Source organism: Sparus aurata, chromosome 9, assembly GCF_900880675.1.
Source record: "Sparus aurata chromosome 9, fSpaAur1.1, whole genome shotgun sequence".
NCBI classification, from domain to species: Eukaryota; Metazoa; Chordata; class Actinopteri; order Spariformes; family Sparidae; genus Sparus; species Sparus aurata.
The window spans coordinates 34,469,055-34,488,809 of NC_044195.1; the positions used below are offsets into that span (position 1 = coordinate 34,469,055).

The 19,755-nt window shown below is 42.9% G+C and overlaps 1 protein-coding gene and 17 non-coding genes across 18 annotated transcripts; all 18 read left to right on the plus strand.

Moving 5' to 3' along the window:
• The first annotated feature begins 502 nt into the window (after positions 1-502).
• On the plus strand, positions 503-7,322 carry LOC115587536 (interleukin-10 receptor subunit beta-like). The gene is made up of 7 exons (XM_030427417.1): positions 503-735; positions 1,947-2,070; positions 4,148-4,329; positions 4,962-5,122; positions 5,628-5,778; positions 5,883-6,028; positions 6,642-7,322. The coding sequence occupies exons 1-7, from the start codon at positions 678-680 to the stop codon at positions 6,798-6,800; spliced, it is 981 nt and encodes a 326-aa protein (XP_030283277.1). The 5' UTR covers positions 503-677; the 3' UTR covers positions 6,801-7,322.
• Positions 7,323-8,782: 1,460 nt separating this feature from the next.
• On the plus strand, positions 8,783-8,856 carry trnat-agu (transfer RNA threonine (anticodon AGU)). The gene has a single exon. It is a non-coding gene; the product is annotated as a tRNA-Thr (tRNA).
• A 345-nt stretch (positions 8,857-9,201) lies between these two features.
• trnan-guu (transfer RNA asparagine (anticodon GUU)) lies at positions 9,202-9,275 on the plus strand. Its single transcript has one exon. It is a non-coding gene; the product is annotated as a tRNA-Asn (tRNA).
• A 4,254-nt stretch (positions 9,276-13,529) lies between these two features.
• trnat-agu (transfer RNA threonine (anticodon AGU)) lies at positions 13,530-13,603 on the plus strand. The gene has a single exon. It is a non-coding gene; the product is annotated as a tRNA-Thr (tRNA).
• A 345-nt stretch (positions 13,604-13,948) lies between these two features.
• trnan-guu (transfer RNA asparagine (anticodon GUU)) lies at positions 13,949-14,022 on the plus strand. The gene has a single exon. It is a non-coding gene; the product is annotated as a tRNA-Asn (tRNA).
• Positions 14,023-14,687: 665 nt separating this feature from the next.
• Positions 14,688-14,761, plus strand: trnan-auu (transfer RNA asparagine (anticodon AUU)). Its single transcript has one exon. It is a non-coding gene; the product is annotated as a tRNA-Asn (tRNA).
• A 252-nt stretch (positions 14,762-15,013) lies between these two features.
• trnat-ugu (transfer RNA threonine (anticodon UGU)) lies at positions 15,014-15,087 on the plus strand. The gene has a single exon. It is a non-coding gene; the product is annotated as a tRNA-Thr (tRNA).
• A 174-nt stretch (positions 15,088-15,261) lies between these two features.
• On the plus strand, positions 15,262-15,335 carry trnat-agu (transfer RNA threonine (anticodon AGU)). The gene has a single exon. It is a non-coding gene; the product is annotated as a tRNA-Thr (tRNA).
• A 345-nt stretch (positions 15,336-15,680) lies between these two features.
• Positions 15,681-15,754, plus strand: trnan-guu (transfer RNA asparagine (anticodon GUU)). Its single transcript has one exon. It is a non-coding gene; the product is annotated as a tRNA-Asn (tRNA).
• Positions 15,755-16,000: 246 nt separating this feature from the next.
• Positions 16,001-16,074, plus strand: trnat-agu (transfer RNA threonine (anticodon AGU)). Its single transcript has one exon. It is a non-coding gene; the product is annotated as a tRNA-Thr (tRNA).
• Positions 16,075-16,419: 345 nt separating this feature from the next.
• trnan-guu (transfer RNA asparagine (anticodon GUU)) lies at positions 16,420-16,493 on the plus strand. Its single transcript has one exon. It is a non-coding gene; the product is annotated as a tRNA-Asn (tRNA).
• Positions 16,494-17,158: 665 nt separating this feature from the next.
• Positions 17,159-17,232, plus strand: trnan-guu (transfer RNA asparagine (anticodon GUU)). Its single transcript has one exon. It is a non-coding gene; the product is annotated as a tRNA-Asn (tRNA).
• A 665-nt stretch (positions 17,233-17,897) lies between these two features.
• Positions 17,898-17,971, plus strand: trnan-guu (transfer RNA asparagine (anticodon GUU)). Its single transcript has one exon. It is a non-coding gene; the product is annotated as a tRNA-Asn (tRNA).
• Positions 17,972-18,217: 246 nt separating this feature from the next.
• On the plus strand, positions 18,218-18,291 carry trnat-agu (transfer RNA threonine (anticodon AGU)). Its single transcript has one exon. It is a non-coding gene; the product is annotated as a tRNA-Thr (tRNA).
• Positions 18,292-18,636: 345 nt separating this feature from the next.
• trnan-guu (transfer RNA asparagine (anticodon GUU)) lies at positions 18,637-18,710 on the plus strand. Its single transcript has one exon. It is a non-coding gene; the product is annotated as a tRNA-Asn (tRNA).
• Positions 18,711-18,962: 252 nt separating this feature from the next.
• On the plus strand, positions 18,963-19,036 carry trnat-ugu (transfer RNA threonine (anticodon UGU)). Its single transcript has one exon. It is a non-coding gene; the product is annotated as a tRNA-Thr (tRNA).
• A 173-nt stretch (positions 19,037-19,209) lies between these two features.
• trnat-agu (transfer RNA threonine (anticodon AGU)) lies at positions 19,210-19,283 on the plus strand. Its single transcript has one exon. It is a non-coding gene; the product is annotated as a tRNA-Thr (tRNA).
• A 345-nt stretch (positions 19,284-19,628) lies between these two features.
• On the plus strand, positions 19,629-19,702 carry trnan-guu (transfer RNA asparagine (anticodon GUU)). The gene has a single exon. It is a non-coding gene; the product is annotated as a tRNA-Asn (tRNA).
• Positions 19,703-19,755: the final 53 nt, after the last annotated feature.

Below are 19,755 nucleotides of genomic sequence, written 5' to 3' on the forward strand. Positions count from 1 at the left end.
AACTCGTTCTTGTAAAGGAAAGTAAGAACCTAGAAACAGGAAGTGACGCGCGTCAGGCAGCTTTACTTCAGTAACAGTTTCTTTGGAATTACAAGAAAATGTTAGTTAGAGAGCTCGACGACAACAGAAGAGAAGAGAGCGCCGCCTACAGGATAAAACCAACTGTTCCAACATGAAGACACAGAAGAAATCAAAGTTAAACAACACAAAGCACATTTCCAGAATGAAATCTGAATATTTATTTACTTACTTAGTTTAGAAAACTGTTAAAAATGCCTGGAATGCCTCGAAGTATACATTTAATACCAGGTGCCCCTGGTTCCGCCCTGCTGCAGGTGTCAGCGCACTTGTCACCTGAAGCTGCGTAACACCAACAAAAACACGCAAACTATGAACTCTCGCGACATTTCACATACTTATTTATTCGACAGATTCAGATGGGTGATGTTTTTTATATCACTTGACGCCGATTGGCTGTTTTCCTCGAAGCGGCAGACGTTTCTGTGCAGGGACTAGTTTCGTTTCCTCGGGCTTCCCCCCGCCTCCTGTGCGCGAGCCGTACCAGGAAATACACTGTTTATAATGAAACACACTCACAGACACCTGCACACACACACACACACACACACTACCCAGCTGAACTACAGAACACAGTGACTGAAGGAGAGTTCGGCAACATGTCGGCTCGTGTGTGTGTCTTCATCCTGACGCTCTCAACACTACATGGACCCAGAGGTAATCAATAACCTTTGATCGATAACGTGTGTGTGCTCGGAGTTGTTCCTCTTCTTAGCTTCTAGCAGGACGAGACAACCGGGTGTAAAAATTTTAAAGTATTCGGCCTCTATCAAAGAAGTTTGATTCAACATGGTTCCTCAGTTTGAACTTAAATCGACTGTTTTAGAAACGAGGTGTCGTTTGGTGCTTGTGGGGACCCTTACAAACTCTTCTTCGTCGCTAATAATTACAGTACAGGAAACAAGTATATTTAGCTTATTGCCTCGTACAGACAGTTTATAACCCTAAAGACTGTATTTATATGTATTTATGTTGACTTCCTATAAATAATATTTATTTAAAAAAGTTGTTTGTCCTGACGTGAACTCTTACTTTAGACCTGTGGTCTGTTTATATGAGCTAACTTCAGGCTAACAGTAAAGACGAAGTCAGTTAGCCAGTTAGCTCTAAACTTAAAAGTGTAAACTACTGTATAGAGAATTTAAATGGTTTGATGAGATATGTTCAGGTTACAATTGATAATAATAATAATAATAATAATAATAATAATAATAATAATAGTAATAATAATACAGTAACAGTCATAATTTATCATTTTCCTTATTGTGTCTGTCTGCAGTTTCCACTGCCTGTTAGCATGCTAACTATCATTAACTTATCATGTACGTTGAATTTAAACTTACATTTTACTTTAAATTTGTGCATTAAACTCACTATTTATCTTGTTTTATTACTTAATTTGACAGAGACGGTACATATTAATAACATTTCAGAAGACATGCCTGCATTAGCTAGAAATGCTATTTTTTTTATTTTGTAACATTTTGTATTTTATGTAGGTATTTAGGTTTAGGTTTTTCAAATATGACAGAAGGCCTTTAGGTTTTTTAAAAATATCAATGAAACTGAAAAAATTTATTGGTCTGTCTTCCTCTTTCTGAATAAACATGTTCCACAGACTGTTAGCATGTTAAGTATCATTAACGTAGCATGTCATTTTATGAAATCTTACAGTTGATTTTAACATAAATAGCAATATTTACTGAATTGTTTTATTTGACAGTCACTGTACATATTAATACAATTTCTGAGAACATGCCAGAGTGAGCAAGCATAGGAAAATGTTTTCTAATTGCAATTCTATATAGGCTGTCTAGCTAGGTAGGGATCACATTGTGTATCATATTTTATGTATTTGGACTGTGCAGCGGTATCAGGTGTCCTCAGCGGACCCACAAACGTCAGCTTGACCTCCTTCAACATGAACCTGGTGCTGAGGTGGGATCCACCTGAAGGAGCAGCCGGCGGCCTGGTCTACACGTCAGAGTACAAGTGAGTCAACAGTAATCACAGAATCTCTCAGCTTCAGCAAACACTCCAACGTCAGTCTGCGCTGTTGCTGCACAGCTGTCAAAGCTGTTTAAATCAACAGCTGATCAACAGATCTACAACCCTGGGATTACTTTCACTATCAGATATCTGTTGAGTCTCATCTAAAAGGTTTTCTTCCTTATTATTACTTTCAAGTAAGTGAAAAGATTGACACAGCAGAGGAGAGCAACTGCAATTAATCAATTAGTTATCAACTATTAAATGAAGCGGCAACTATTTAAATAATTGATTAATCGGTTTGACTCATTTTGAAAGGAAATAAAAGTCAGAATTCTCTGATTCCGGTGTCTTAAATGTCAATATTCTCTGGTTTCTTTCCTGCTCTGTGACAACAAACTGATTATATTTGGGTTGTGGACAAAACCAGACTTTCTGACATTTTATGGACCAAACAACTAATCAATTAATAGAGAGAATAACCAAGAATGAGAATAATCATTAGCAGTGGACAGTTTTTGTCAGAATCAGAATCATCAATCTCTCAAAGATTTGAATCCTCTGACACAAACACCGGAGTGTGTAAGTGCTGGGATCAATCTGAATGAGTCCGGCTGGTGGTCGTACGTGTGAAGTGGTTTGTGTAATCAGAGAGGCGGCTGAGTGTGTTTTTGTGTTGAGGGTTTAACAGCCAGATTTTTATCAGGTGCATCATTTCAATAACTGTCAAACTGAAAAGTGACTCGCTGCTCTTATCAGCAACAACATCAGCGTATGAACAGATGCAGCTTCTCTTCTGGGAAACAGCCGGAACACCGACTGACTGTTAATGAATGCTGACACACGCAGTACACACATTACACACAGTACACACATTACACACAGTACACAGATGACATCACTGTTCCTCATTTACCTTGACACCATTTACTGTGAAGTTATGTAACATCAGTGTCACATTATGTGTGTTTCTTATATATTATTTCAGTATTTATATTATATTTTGGTAACATACAGCAGAGATGGTGTTTAGTTGGGTCGCAGCAATAAATCCTTCTCAAGTTAAACGTGCCGTGAACATGAACTGAATTCATGTAATAAAAAGTATATTATTTGAAGTAGACCGTCAACACAAAAACACACTCAGCCGCCTCTCAGATTACAGAAGTGTAGATTAAGTTGCATGTATGTCAGGACAATATAAATATATAAGATATAATATATAAAGCGTTTGTTAAACCAACAAACATTTAGTTTTTTTTTAAAAGTCACTGAACCTGATAAAAATGTAGTATAATATTTCCTGAGTTCGTTATCGTACCATGAATAATTTGTACTTTTGCGACCCGGATGTTAATTAATATAATTTGATATTTCTGTTCATAACATTTACATTCACTTTTACTTAAAGCAGTTAATGCACAAGTATGTATGAATAGATTATTAATTAGATGTAGTGCACTTAATAATTAATAATCTACTCATACATACCCGTGCAATAACTTGATCCACAACTTCAGTGCAATATTTTAACTTAAAGGCTTATTCCCACTAATGTCATTTATCTGCTGTATAAAAACACAATGCCATATACAGTCCCATATATTTATCTTTATTTATCTATATTCACCCTCTATACAGCTCTCTAAATGTATTTATCTTATTTGATTTTATTTTCCGTGAATTTTATTCCATCTTACTTTTATTCTTATCTCTACTTTATATTTATACATGTATAGCTAAGAGTTAATTTTTTACTGTTTATTTATTGTCTGCTTTATATATGTAGCTAAGAGTTTTATTGTTTACTGTCTATTGTTTGCTCTTTCCTACTTGTAAGCTGCTGGAAATCCAATTTCCTTGTGGGAGTCATCCCAAAAGGATCAATAAAGAGAAGTCTAAGTCTAATGTAAAATGATAAATGTGCATTTTCTGTCAGGTTTTGTTCAGTTTCTTTCTGATGAGACGGTTAAAGCGTCTCCAGTAACAGATGATGTGACAGTGAACAACATCACAGACACACCTGGAACTGAGAGCTCGACATCACGTCTGACGTGGCGCCACTGTGTTTTGTCCACAGGAGCCGATTCACACCCTACAAAAAGATTTGTACGAACTCCTCGCAGCTCCAGTGTGACTTCAGCAGCCAGCCGGACTCCTCCATCTCCGTGTATGGAAAGTTTACCGGCAGAGTGCGAGCACAGCTCGGGGCGGAGAGCTCCGACTGGGTGGAGAGCAAAGAGATCTTTCTGGATAGAGACAGTGAGTCCGAACACTGCACAGGTGTTCATTGGTATTACAGATGTGTACAGTTGTGAATCTCATCAGATACAGGAGATCTCCCCAGACTCCCTCCAAAAATCACTCAATTTTGTGAGTTGTGTCGTCGGGAGAAACTTTATCAACGCTGTGAAACTTCGTCTCTGACATATTCATAATGATTCGGGTCTTCTTCTTAATTCAGCTTGCAGAAAATATGAATATAAAATACAGAAATGTGTTTTCATACCAACCCAACACAGGCTCTAAAGAATAAGCTCCATGTTTTTGGCTCATCGTATGTTGCCTCCACACTTGGACACATTCTCCTGCTCTGCTCTCGATTGGTAATTTGCCTGCCTGCCACAGAAAGCTCTGGGATTTACTGAAGCCGTAGAATTTGCATCATCGTACTGTAAACACAACTTGATATGCAAAACATGCTGCTGCTGTGGTTTTATCTTCCTGAGAGACGTCGATGTTTTACTGGCTTCAGTTCAGAGAAGAAATCGGGAGTTAAAGGGATGTAGCATCTTTTATCTAATCGTTTGATTTCAGTCTCACCACCATGTTGCTTTAGTCGTGTTATCTCCCTCCTCACGCTGTCCCTCTCTTCTCTTCTCTCTCTTCCTCAGCCGTCATCGGTCCACCCAACGTGTCTCTCATCTCCACCGAGGACACGATAGAAGTCATCATTACAGATCCGGTGTTTGCTCGCTCCACACTCAAGGAGGCTTACGGCGCTTCAAATGTCATCTATAACATCACCCACTGGAAGGAAGGCCATGAGAAGGAGGTGGGATGTCATGTGAAAAGTGTAATTATACATTAGTTTGGGGACAAAACATTTGGAAGAATCTGAGAAAACAGTTCAAATCTGACTTTAAAATCAGAGTTTGGAGAAAAAAAAATTCATAGGAATTTTGAGAAAGTGGTCCATATTCAGAGCAATAAATCAAGTATTTGTCACAATGTCCAAATTCTGACAATAAAGTCAAAATAATTCTGAGAAAACTATCAAAATTCCAACTTTTAAAATTAGAATTCAGAGAAAAAGTTAAAGTTCTGTGATATAAGTTGGAAGAATTCTAAAAAAAAATGTAAAAATTTGAGTTTATAATCAGAATTTCAAGAAAAAAGTCAGAAGACTTTTGAGAAAATGGTCAAAAACCAAAATCCATCAGATGTTTCTCAGATGTTCAGTGGTGAAGGATCACAGTCTCCCCTCTCGTCTCACCTGTGGTCTCCGTGGTTACCTGTCGCTGCTGCACACCTGACCTCTCCTCTGTCGCCTCCTACAGGCAGTCAGCCGCACCAACTTACTGCAGAGCCGGTTTGTTCTGGATAAACTGGAGCGCTGGACCTCGTACTGCGTCCAGGTCCACATCAACGCCCTGATGAACCCCAAGCCAGGCGAGCCCAGCACACCAGTCTGTGAACGCACCACCAGCAGTAAGTTCACCCAGAAATAAGATTAGTGTGTTTCATTCATATCGCGATGCTTCTGCAGCAGTGAAGTAAAGTGACAAACAAACTGATGTCCGATTGTTCTGCAGAACCTGGGGTTCCGTGGGTGGCAGCGGTGGTGACGTTCTTGGTCATTGCCGTGGCGGCGGCGGCACTGGTGCTGGCGGTGGTGTATCGGAAACGTATATCCAACTTTCTCTGTCCGAAAGATTTGCTGCCGCAACGCTTCAAAGAGGTGTGTGTTCATACCTCTGCACGGATCTGTGTGAGAACGAGTGTCACGACTGATCGAAGTCTAAAAGTCAAATGTTATCAAAGAATGTGCAGAGTTCAAACGTGTAGAAGAGTCATGTGAAATGTTTTCCCTTCTTCTGAAGTCTTAATGAGTGAGGGGATCAGGGTCACATGACAGAACTGGGAGTTCTGAGCTAAATGTCAGAATGTTGATATTTGCTTCTGAGAAAAAGTCAGAATTTGAACCTGAAGCTCAGAATTCTAACTTTGAATTCAGAAATTCCAAGAAAACAGTCAAAATTCTGAGAAAAAACAACAAAAACTTCAACTTCAAAATCAGAATTCTGTGGAAAAACAGTTAAATTCAGACTTAAAACTCAACAATCCTGAGAAACAAGTTGGAAGAATTCTGAGGTAACGATCAAATTCCACCTTTAAACTCAGATTTCCAAGAACAAGAGTCACAGATGTCGAGTTGGCAAAATTCCGAGAAAAACAGTCAAAACAATTTGGAGAAAAGTCCAAGTTTCTAACGGTGCAGTCAGAACTCGTGTCCTTTATCTCCTTCTCTAACCGTGACACAACAATCAGCTCACCCTCTTTCTGCCCCTCAGGCGCCCAAGTCGTCCATGTACATGGCCATGCGGGACTCCCACCCACCGGAGGAGCACTACGACCCCGTCAGCATCGTTGCAGACGACGGGACTGTAGAGGAAGGGAGCCCTCTGCAGGACACGGGGACGAGCTGCAGCCTCATCGTCGGGGAGAGCTAGAGGAGACTGAAACACACAAAAGCAATGAAGAAGAGCTGATGACAGGGACCGTTATCAACGACTTGACACACTCTGACAAACAATGGAATCATCGATTTCTGTGGATTTCAGTGTTTTAAGGCAACAAACTCTGCAGCAGCTCGGTATTATCCCTCAGCAGGAGCAGGTGTTACTGTGAAGCGACTGGGCAGCAGAGATGTTGGAGGTACATCAATACCTCATCCCAGTGAAGTTGTTTTTGTGCTGTGCCATCCTGATCACCAGAGTGTAACTGAAGAACCGGAGCCGCCCACACTAAAGTATTCATGGTGCTGGAAGACGTGGATGTGGAATCCGCCACCAAGTGGTCACATTTCCTGACTTAACTTTGCCTCGTCGGTGAAATATGAAGGTTTTCTTAATTAAATTAAATTCAGAATGCAGCGGCAATGGTTCAGAGAAGCTACGAGTCAAAAAGTGAAATGATGTGCAGTGTTCATGTAGAATTCAGTTCAACATAAATAAAGTCATTGTTCAAACGCATGGGTTTGGTTTTATTCTGACATGAATCAGGTAAGTGTGCAACCACAGGTGAGACCACAGGTGAGACCACAGGTGTACATAGAGACACCTCAGCATCCATCTTTGGTCAATGGGTCACCTGACCTGGAAGCTACTGAACCACACGTGTCACAGAAATGGTAATAAAGCATTTAACTCACTGTACACGAACAAATGCAGGCATTAATAAATGTATCTATTAATAATAAATTGACTCAATTACAATTTAATCCATTATTTGATATTTTTAATAGACAAAATTAATAAATAAATAGAGTTTCCGTGACACTTTGGTCCTCAAGCCGGTAAAACGATGCTGATTCACTGATGTAACAAATGCTTCTTTCACCATGTTAGCTTACAGGAACAAATCTTTGGGCTGCAGTGCATCATGGGATGCACAATGACCTCCCACACTCCCTCGTATTAAAAACACATAACTCTTATTAACAGAGTTGCTGAATGCACTGATGTCAACTGTGAACGACAGCGAGTTAGAACGCTGGTTGTTCAGGCTCAGAATCACAGCTGAGAGTGTGAGTCTGTTTGCTTCTATGATTAATTCTCCTCCAAGGTCGACATCTCTGAACAGGTGAAACAAAGACCTGTGTGAGCCGTCATCAAAAAATGTCAGTCCACAAAACTTGATTACAGGAAATCAGGATTCAATTCTGGAAACTGTTGTCCAACTCGAGTTGCCTCCTTCTCTTCCTCTTCACTGCTCATCTGCTGGTTCTGAAGAAACAACTGACCGTCAGTCTGCTGCAGATGTATCAGCCAGGTTTGATGTTTGATGTAAAGTCCAGGTGATGGATGATGTTTGTCTCGTCCGTCTTGGAGATTCATCCTTTTAACTCTTCCATCACCTGCAAGAAGAGAAAGAAGAGCAGTGGTAGGTTCACGTGTCTTTGTGGAGGTTTGTGAAGATTTTGTGTCTATAAGGAAAGGTTCTGTGTCATTGTGGAGGTTTGATGTGTATTTGTGGAGGTTTTGAGTGTCTTTGTGTTGATTTTGTGTCATTGTACAGAATTTGTGTGTATTTGTGGAAAACTTGTGTGAATTTCTGAGGTTTTGTTGAGTTTTTTGTGTGTCGTGGAGAATTTTTGTGTATTTATGGAAGTCTTTTGTGAACTTGTAAAGATTTGTCGAGTTTTTGTGTGTTTATGGTTAATTTATGTGTCATTGTAAAAATGTTTAGTCTTTTTTGGGAGGGTCTGAGTGTATCTGTAAAAGCATTTGACATGTGTATACACTGAGAGCCATAATATTAGAACCAGTGACAGGTGAAATAAATGTGTTCCTGTCAAGTCCCACTGCTAGACATCAATCTGAACTTCTTGGCTCTGTTGTGTTTTTTTCCTAGCACTGACCAAATAACGAAGCATCTTTTCCAGTGTGATTTCATGCTTCATGTAACACTCCGTGAGAGAGCTGAAAGTAATGGCGCCGTGGCTTAGTTGGTCAAAGTGCCTGTCTAGTAAACAGGAGATCCTGGGTTCAAATCCCAGCGGTGCCTTCCTTGGCTTTTTTCAAAGAGGTTTGCAGAGGACTAAAACCATTATTATCTCATGTGCATTCAATGCAACTTCAAGCGTTACAGAATCCATCAAGAATGTCTTCTGGAAGAACAGGGAAATGGAAAACAGAGACATGTTTGATAAGAAAACAAACTGATGTTTTGTGTCGCTGTCTTGGAAAGAACAATGAATGGTGTTCGTTGTTAGCAATCTACTAGACTGTGGATTTATTCCAATTAGAGGGGATTCTTTGATGACATCAAAAGTACATGTTGTCTGAGCACAGCAGAACCTATTTCGGAAGAAGCCGACCCACGATCTTTGGCCACCGAGCACCACAGCATGTCTCTGTGGCGCAATCGGCCAGCGCGCTCGGCTGTTAACCGAGAGGATGGTGGTTCGAGCCCACCCAGGGACGAGCACTCTTTGTTCCTGTCAAGTCCCACTGCCAGGCATCTATCTGAACTTAGTTGACCATCTCCAAGTCAAGCAGGGTGACACGATGTCCATTCACTCCAGAGGGAACTGGGGCTTTTGTTCTCCAGAACCCTTAAAGGTCCCATATTATGAAAAACTGACTTTTTCTGGTATTTGGGGTGTTATTGTGGGTCCATGGTGCTGCCACACACCTAGAAACTTTGAAAAAAGACTATCCGTGCTTTTTTGAGTGAGATACAGATTTCTAAAGGGGTCCTGCCTGCAGTTTCCAGATACACCAGTCAAATTTGCTGCGGCTGTCGACGTCGACGGCCACTCATTTGCATATGGCTACCCGACTGCCCCTCCCTTCACCGCACGGTGTCTCCACCCACCAGGTACAGCTACCGTCTGGGAGATCCGCCATTACGCTATTGAAATCACCATGTCCAAGCTCAAGGAGAAGTGCACTGTTGTTGTTTGCAAGGACCAGCACAAAACACTTCATCGTCTCCCAGCTACAGAGGACAAAAGAGCAGCATGGACTGAATTTATTTTTGAGAGCAATGTCCCAGCTGAAGTTGGCAAAAACTGTTGGTGTGTGTGAACCACTTTGACCTGACTGTTTCACCAACTTGGGCCAGTACAAGGCAGGAGTAGTCGGCAGACTTGTACTCAAAGGAATACTTGCAGACCAAGGACATGTAAGTATACAAATAATGTGCTGTGTGTTCCTGTAGATAAGGCTGAACTCGTGTGTGATGTACTGTGTGTTTTGCCATTGAGAACAAGGTATGGTTAGCGGCTAACCGCTAACGTTAGCTTCTCTGACCACACAAGTTAGTGCTACAGCAGAATCATTGTGTGTATTACATTTCTGATCTTGCACATTATGTAATGCGTGTCCTAGGGAAATGTCTGCATGTGCAAGTATTTAGCTGTTTTTATTTAGCAATTTTACACGAACTAACCAAGCAGCTAATGCTAACCGCGATCTTCCAAGCTAATGCTAACCGCGAGCTAGTTCGCGATCAACACGGTCTCCACATGCAAACCCAGAGACCCGGTCGGTAAAGCGGTATACACACACCCTCCACCGGGTCTAAATTTTCAGGATTTTGTGAAATAAGGCATTGAAAACGTTTTCTAAGCTGGAATATGTTGGCATAGGCCGGGGCAAAACGAGTGTACTGCTGAATGCTACACAGAGTTTAGATTCTCTGCCCGAGCCCGCCGCTATCCTCGGACGGGCCGGGCCGGACCGGGCCCTTGACCAAGTATTTGTGTTTTTTTGTTTTTAATAACAGCTAGAAAAACGCGCATCTCTCTCCTCCCTCCATTTTTGTGTTGCTGCGTGGTGTTACTCGTGAGTTATCCTCATGGTAAAAACGTGACTTGAGACGTACGTGACATCACTCCCCGAGACGCAAGAAGAAAGCAAGAATATATATTTTTACTAAGGAAAATGACCAAAATAATTCTAATGCACAGTGACTTGAATAAATAACTTTAATCTGATCACTTGTTTGTTAATGTTAACGCATTAGATTACTCGTTACTGAAATAAAGAGGTCAGGTTAGAGTAACGTAACGCGTTGCAGCCTTTAGTGCTTGAATTATACTGTAACAGTGCTGTCATGTGTTATGCTTTCCATATCTGGGAATTCTGTGCAGGATAATTAAACTGTGATTACTTGTTGAGAACATTTTAAATTGTTCGCCCATTTCTTGCAATTGTTTTCATGTTTTATTGTCTTTTTACTGTTTAAGACTCTACCTGGCTGCACTGCATTACAGTGAGAAGGCTGATGGAGGACAAGCCACCACATCATCAGGAGATCCTCTTTTCAAACTGAGCTTTCCAAAGTCCAGGAAGGGAGAGTGCAGAGCCAAACCCGGGAAGACAGAGGCGACATTCCGTAAGTTTTACAATCTTTTATTTGAACCTCTCAAATTAAAATAAACATGGACACACAGGCATCACACAAAAGGTTGAACACAAACACTTAAAACTTAAAATCTGAATTATTTTAAGATGGTTTTCAAAATAAATAATAAGGAGAATGTATAAATAAGCAGTAATTAGGAGAAATAAGAGAAACTTTACAACACTGCAGCACAAGGCTTTTTGGTTCTACTGCAATTTTCCTGTAAACATACATATTTGTTTATTGCATTGCAGACTGAGGTGATGCTCTGTTGGACCTGCTCTCCAGAAGGTTTTCCAGGACCCTGCCCCATATGTGAAAGAGGTGCTGAAACTAATAATCCCTGAAGACCTCTTGGACCACACAGACGGGCAGCACAACTCTCACTCTCCACCCCAGAGAGCCCTACACCAGCTTACAAAGCTTCTGTAGGCTATATTGGCTGAACACAATTCAATATAAAGTCAGCACTGAATGTTTACACCCATGGCAACTAGATACTTTCTTTGTTATTATTTTTTATATTGATATTAAAGTTAATATATAAAGTCAAACTGTTTCACTTCAGATATTTATTTTCTTCTTGTTATTATTTCATTCATGTCAACACATGTTTACAGATGTTTCTTACAATAAAACATCTTTCCTGACTGTTCTGTGTTTTCATTGTTTGATATGTAATTTTCATGGTAATAAGTAAAAGATGAACCACAAGCAATGTAAGATAGAGGAATCAGTTATGTACTTTTCATCATAACACTTTTGCGATAAATTAATAGTATTTATGTCACTAAAAGCTTACTGCACTATTCCCCTCAGACGTAAAGGTCCATAGTCTGTCCGATAAATGTTCAGTGCATTCTGCAGTACAGATACATTCAGGCAGACAGGTTACAGGCCAGGAGGGTCCACCATGCACGATGGTGGCTCAGGAAGATGCTGTAGTCTTCGTGTAACCTAGAAGTTATGAAAGGTAAGTGAGTGACGATAGATTAGAGAAAAGAGAGACAGCAAAATGACAACCATGTTTGCCCAGTGTTCACACTTAATTGTGGTATTTCCATCCAGCAGATATTCTCAGGTTATGTAGGCATTTGTACACAATTGCCACAGGAACACCTGCTTTTATGCAGAATTTTTATTATTCACTGGAAACTATAATCGCTAATCACGTCACATTTTTTCTTTGATAATATATCTAAAGTTTATAAACCGTTGTAACTGGTAAAAAAAACCAATTCCCGCTGGTAGAGAGGTGATGGGGGGCAACTGTGGCTTATTGAAAACTTGAAAATTGCTGGCAGTAGCTAATTACAGGTCGTCACTACAAATAAACAGGTTCTCAAGCAACGTACCTGGCTACATAAAGGTAAATAATAATATACGGTCACGCTTTTCTTTTGTAACTGCTATTGCTAAATTGCATCCGCGTTACTTTAACTGGACAGCAGTAAACACCAGCCGAGGTTTGGCTAAGCTTTATGATGTAAACACTTGAGGCAGGAGAAGGGGGCTGTTATTTGAAACAACGCGGGGCAGACGGCCAATAAGCTCGTACAACTTTCGTTAGTCTGCAGTAACATAAAAGTAATGTCGAGGTAACAAACTTAACTACTAACCAATGAGAAGAATCAATGTTCGTTCTTACTTTCTTCTGGAGCCTCTTGTTGTCCAGCGGCCATTACTTCCAGAAACTCCGCCGTTGCCATGGTCACATTATGCCGTCCTCACGTCTTCCGCAGGCAGGAAGAGGTGGGCGGTACCGTGGGCGGCGCGCAGTAGCTCATTAGCATTTAAAGGGAAAGGCACTGAAACAGGCCACCTGGAGCAGGGCTGTGAAACTGGTGTTTCAAGAACCCTGCTGTGCTTAATCCTTCAGCTTATTTCGACCAAAGCATGTTACTAACATTCCATTTAGACTTCAAGGAACCATGTTAAGAAGCAGAAAATGAGCATAATATGGGACCTTTAAAGGCTCCCGCCCCCCCCACTGGATCCCAGTCTACAGCTTAATGATCTGGCTGCTGAGTCCAGATCTGGAAAAACTGCTCCCATCAAAGTGTGCAGAAAGCTCAAGAGTAATGGTGCCATGGCTTAGTTGGTCAAAGTGCCTGTCTAGTAAACAGGAGATCCTGGGTTCAAATCCCAGCGGTGCCTTCCTTGCCCCTTGCGTTTCCTGTTCGACAGGGCACCAACCACTAGATTGGCTCTGTTGTATTATTATTTTTTTTTCCTAGCCCTGACCAAATAACGAAGCATCTTTCGCCAAACTACTTTGGTGTGATTTCATGCTTCATGTAAGACTCTGTGAGAAAGCTGAAAGTGAGGGCGCCGTGGCTTAGTTGGTCAAAGTGCCTGTCTAGTAAACAGGAGATCCTGGGTTCGAATCCCAGCGGTGCCTTCCTTGGATTTTTTCAAAGAGGTTTGCAGAGGACTAAAACCATTATTGTCTCACGTGCATTCAATGCAACTTCAAGCGTTACAGAACCCATCAAGAATGTCTTCTGGAAGAAAAGGCAAATGGAAAACAGAGACATGTTTGATAAGAAAACAAACTGATGTTTTGTGTCGCTGTCTTGGAAAGAACAATGAATGGTGTTCATTGTTAGCAATCTACTAGACTGTGGATTTATTCCAATTAGAGGGGATTCTTTGATGACATCAAAAGTAAATGTTGTCTGAGCACAGCAGAACCTATTTCGGAAGAAGCCGACCCACGATCTTTAGCCACCGAGCACCACAGCATGTCTCTGTGGCGCAATCGGCCAGCGCGCTCGGCTGTTAACCGAGAGGATGGTGGTTCGAGCCCACCCAGGGACGAGCACTCTTTGTTCCTTTCAAGTCCCACTGCCGGGCATCTATCTGAACTTAGTTGACCATCTCGAAGTCAAGCAGGGTGCCATAATGTCCATTCACTCCAGAGGGAACTGGGGCTTTTGTTCTCCAGAACCCTTAAAGGCTCCCGCCCCCCAACTGGATCCCAGTCTACAGCTTAATGATCTGGCTGCTGAGTCCAGATCTGGAAAAACTGCTCCGATCAAAGTGTGCAGAAAACTCAAGAGTAATGGTGCCGTGGCTTAGTTGGTCAAAGTGCCTGTCTAGTAAACAGGAGATCCTGGGTTCAGATCCCAGTGGTGCCTTCCTTGGCTTTTTTCAAAGAGGTTTGCAGAGGACTAAAACCATCATTATCTCACGTGCATTCAATGCAACTTCAAGCGTTACAGAACCCATCAAGAATGTCTTCTGGAAGAACAGGCAAATGGAAAACAGAGACATGTTTGATAAGAAAACAAACTGATGTTTTATGTCGCTGTCTTGGAAAGAACAATGAATTGTGTTCGTTGTTAGCAATCTACTAGACTGTGGATTTATTCCAATTAGAGGGGATTCTTTGATGACATCAAAAGTACATGTTGTCTGAGCACAGCAGAACCTATTTCGGAAGAAGCCGACCCACGATCTTTAGCCACCGAGCACCACAGCATGTCTCTGTGGCGCAATCGGCCAGCGCGCTCGGCTATTAACCGAGAGGATGGTGGTTCGAGCCCACCCAGGGACGAGCACTCTTTGTTCCTTTCAAGTCCCACTGCCAGGCATCTATCTAAACTTAGTTGACCATCTCGAAGTCAAGCAGGGTGCCACAATGTCCATTCACTCCAGAGGGAACTGGGGCTTTTGTTCTCCAGAACCCTTAAAGGCTCCCGCCCCCCAACTGGATCCCAGTCTACATCTTAATGATCTGGCTGCTGAGTCCAGATCTAGATCTGGAAGAACTGCTCCGATCAGAGTGTGCAGAAAGCTCAAGAGTAATGGTGCCGTGGCTTAGTTGGTCAAAGTGCCTGTCTTGTAAACAGGAGATCCTGGGTTCAAATCCCAGCGGTGCCTTCCTTGCCCATTGCGTTTCCTTTTTTGACAGGGCACCAACCACTAGATTGGCTCTGTTGTGTTTTTTTTTTGTTTTTTTCCTAGCCCTGACCAAATAACAAAGCATCTTTCGCCAAACTACTTTGGTGTGATTTCATGCTTCATGTAAGACTCTGTGAGAAAGCTGAAAGTGAGGGCGCCGTGGCTTAGTTGGTCAAAGTGCCTGTCTAGTAAACAGGAGATCCTGGGTTCAAATCCCAGCGGTGCCTTCCTTGGCTTTTTTCAAAGAGGTTTGCAGAGGACTAAAACCATTATTATCTCACGTGCATTCGATGCAACTTCAAGCGTTACAGAACCCATCAAGAATGTCTTCTGGAAGAACAGGGAAATGGAAAACAGAGACATGTTTGATAAGAAAACAAACTGATGTTTTATGTCGCTGTCTTGGAAAGAACAATGAATGGTGTTCATTGTTAGCAATCTACTAGACTGTGGATTTATTCCAATTAGAGGGGATTCTTTGATGACATCAAAAGTACATGTTGTCTGAGCACAGCAGAACCTATTTCGGAAGAAGACGACCCACGATCTTTGGCCACCGAGCACCACAACATGTCTCTGTGGCGCAATCGGCCAGCGCGCTCGGCTGTTAACCGAGAGGATGGTGGTTCGAGCCCACCCAGGGACGAGCACTCTTTGTTCCTGTCAAGTCCCACTGCCAGGCATCTATCTAAACTTAGTTGACCATCTCCACGTCAAGCAGGGTGACACGATGTCCATTCACTCCAGAGGGAACTGGGGCTTTTGTTCTCCAGAACCCTTAAAGGCTCCCGCCCCCCAACTGGATCCCAGTCTGCAGCTTAATGATCTGGCTGCTGAGTCCAGATCTGGAAAAACTGCTCCGATCAAGGTGTGCAGAAAGCTCAAGAGTAATGGCGCCGTGGCTTAGTTGGTCAAAGTGCCTGTCTAGTAAACAGGAGATCCTGGGTTCAAATCCCAGCGGTGCCTTCCTTGGCTTTTTTCAAAGAGGTTTGCAGAGGACTAAAACCATTATTATCTCACGTGCATTCGATGCAACTTCAAGCGTTACAGAACCCATCAAGAATGTCTTCTGGAAGAACAGGGAAATGGAAAACAGAGACATGTTTGATAAGAAAACAAACTGATGTTTTATGTCGCTGTCTTGGAAAGAACAATGAATGGTGTTCATTGTTAGCAATCTACTAGACTGTGGATTTATTCCAATTAGAGGGGATTCTTTGATGACATCAAAAGTACATGTTGTCTGAGCACAGCAGAACCTATTTCGGAAGAAGACGACCCACGATCTTTGGCCACCGAGCACCACAACATGTCTCTGTGGCGCAATCGGCCAGCCCGCTCGGCTGTTAACCGAGAGGATGGTGGTTCGAGCCCACCCAGGGACGAGCACTCTTTGTTCCTGTCAAGTCCCACTGCCAGGCATCTATCTAAACTTAGTTGACCATCTCCACGTCAAGCAGGGTGACACGATGTCCATTCACTCCAGAGGGAACTGGGGCTTTTGTTCTCCAGAACCCTTAAAGGCTCCCGCCCCCCAACTGGATCCCAGTCTGCAGCTTAATGATCTGGCTGCTGAGTCCAGATCTGGAAAAACTGCTCCGATCAAGGTGTGCAGAAAGCTCAAGAGTAATGGCGCCGTGGCTTAGTTGGTCAAAGTGCCTGTCTAGTAAACAGAAGATCCTGGGTTCAGATCCCAGCGGTGCCTTCGTTGGCTTTTTTCAAAGAGGTTTGCAGAGGACTAAAACCATTATTATCTCACGTGCATTCAATGCAACTTCAAGCGTTACAGAACCCATCAAGAATGGCTTCTGGAAGAACAGAGAAATGGAAAACAGAGACATATTTGATAAGAAAACAAACTGATGTTTTGTGTCGCTGTCTTGGAAAGAACAATGAATGGTGTTCGTTGTTAGCAATCTACTAGACTGTGGATTTATTCCAATTAGAGGGGATTCTTTGATGACATCAAAAGTACATGTTGTCTGAGCACAGCAGAACCTATTTCGGAAGAAGCCGACCCACGATCTTTAGCCACCGAGCACCACAGCATGTCTCTGTGGCGCAATCGGCCAGCGCGCTCGGCCGTTAACCGAGAGGATGGTGGTTCGAGCCCACCCAGGGGCGAGCACTCTTTGTTCCTGTCAAGTCCCACTGCCAGGCATCTATCTGAACTCAGTTGACCATCTCCACGTCAAGCAGGGTGACACGATGTCCATTCACTCCAGAGGGAATGGGGTCTTTTGTTCTCCAGAACCCTGAAAGGCTCCCGCCCCCCAACTGGATCCCAGTCTGCAGCTTAATGATCTGGCTGCTGAGTCCAGATCTGGAAAAACTGCTCCGATCAAAGTGTGCAGAAAGCTCAAGAGTAATGGCGCCGTGGCTTAGTTGGTCAAAGTGCCTGTCTAGTAAACAGAAGATCCTGGGTTCAGATCCCAGCGGTGCCTTCCTTGGCTTTTTTCAAAGAGGTTTGCAGAGGACTAAAACCATTATTATCTCACGTGCATTCAATGCAACTTCAAGCGTTACAGAACCCATCAAGAATGGCTTCTGGAAGAACAGAGAAATGGAAAACAGAGACATATTTGATAAGAAAACAAACTGATGTTTTGTGTCGCTGTCTTGGAAAGAACAATGAATGGTGTTCGTTGTTAGCAATCTACTAGACTGTGGATTTATTCCAATTAGAGGGGATTCTTTGATGACATCAAAAGTACATGTTGTCTGAGCACAGCAGAACCTATTTCGGAAGAAGCCGACCCACGATCTTTAGCCACCGAGCACCACAGCATGTCTCTGTGGCGCAATCGGCCAGCGCGCTCGGCCGTTAACCGAGAGGATGGTGGTTCGAGCCCACCCAGGGGCGAGCACTCTTTGTTCCTGTCAAGTCCCACTGCCAGGCATCTATCTGAACTCAGTTGACCATCTCCACGTCAAGCAGGGTGACACGATGTCCATTCACTCCAGAGGGAATGGGGTCTTTTGTTCTCCAGAACCCTGAAAGGCTCCCGCTCCCCAACTGGATCCCAGTCTACAGCTTAATGATCTGGCTGCTGAGTCCAGATCTGGAAGAACTGCTCCGATCAAAGTGTGCAGAAAACTCAAGAGTAATGGTGCCGTGGCTTAGTTGGTCAAAGTGCCTGTCTAGTAAACAGGAGATCCTGGGTTCAAATCCCAGCGGTGCCTTCCTTGGCTTTTTTCAAAGAGGTTTGCAGAGGACTAAAACCATCATTATCTCACGTGCATTCAATGCAACTTCAAGCGTTACAGAACCCATCAAGAATGTCTTCTGGAAGAACAGGCAAATGGAAAACAGAGACATGTTTGATAAGAAAACAAACTGATGTTTTGTGTCGCTGTCTTGGAAAGAACAATGAATGGTGTTCGTTGTTAGCAATCTACTAGACTGTGGATTTATTCCAATTAGAGGGGATTCTTTGATGACATCAAAAGTACATGTTGTCTGAGCACAGCAGAACCTATTTCGGAAGAAGCCGACCCACGATCTTTAGCCACCGAGCACCACAGCATGTCTCTGTGGCGCAATCGGCCAGCGCGCTCGGCTGTTAACCGAGAGGATGGTGGTTCGAGCCCACCCAGGGACGAGCACTCTTTGTTCCTTTCAAGTCCCACTGCCAGGCATCTATCTAAACTTAGTTGACCATCTCGAAGTCAAGCAGGGTGCCACAATGTCCATTCACTCCAGAGGGAACTGGGGCTTTTGTTCTCCAGAACCCTTAAAGGCTCCCGCCCCCCAACTGGATCCCAGTCTACATCTTAATGATCTGGCTGCTGAGTCCAGATCTAGATCTGGAAGAACTGCTCCGATCAGAGTGTGCAGAAAGCTCAAGAGTAATGGTGCCGTGGCTTAGTTGGTCAAAGTGCCTGTCTTGTAAACAGGAGATCCTGGGTTCAAATCCCAGCGGTGCCTTCCTTGCCCCTTGCGTTTCCTTTTTTGACAGGGCACCAACCACTAGATTGGCTCTGTTGTGTTTTTTTTTGTTTTTTTCCTAGCCCTGACCAAATAACAAAGCATCTTTCGCCAAACTACTTTGGTGTGATTTCATGCTTCATGTAAGACTCTGTGAGAAAGCTGAAAGTGAGGGCGCCGTGGCTTAGTTGGTCAAAGTGCCTGTCTAGTAAACAGGAGATCCTGGGTTCAAATCCCAGCGGTGCCTTCCTTGGCTTTTTTCAAAGAGGTTTGCAGAGGACTAAAACCATCATTATCTCACGTGCATTCAATGCAACTTCAAGCGTTACAGAACCCATCAAGAATGTCTTCTGGAAGAACAGGCAAATGGAAAACAGAGACTTGATTGATAAGAAAACAAACTGATGTTTTGTGTCGCTGTCTTGGAAAGAACAATGAATGGTGTTCATTGTTAGCAATCTACTAGACTGTGGATTTATTCCAATTAGAGGGGATTCTTTGATGACATCAAAAGTACATGTTGTCTGAGCACAGCAGAATCTATTTCGGAAGAAGACGACCCACGATCTTTGGCCACCGAGCACCACAGCATGTCTCTGTGGCGCAATCGGCCAGCGCGCTCGGCTGTTAACCGAGAGGATGGTGGTTTGAGCCCACCCAGGGACGAGCACTCTTTGTTCCTTTCAAGTCCTACAGGCTGCATGAGGGAAATTAGTCAG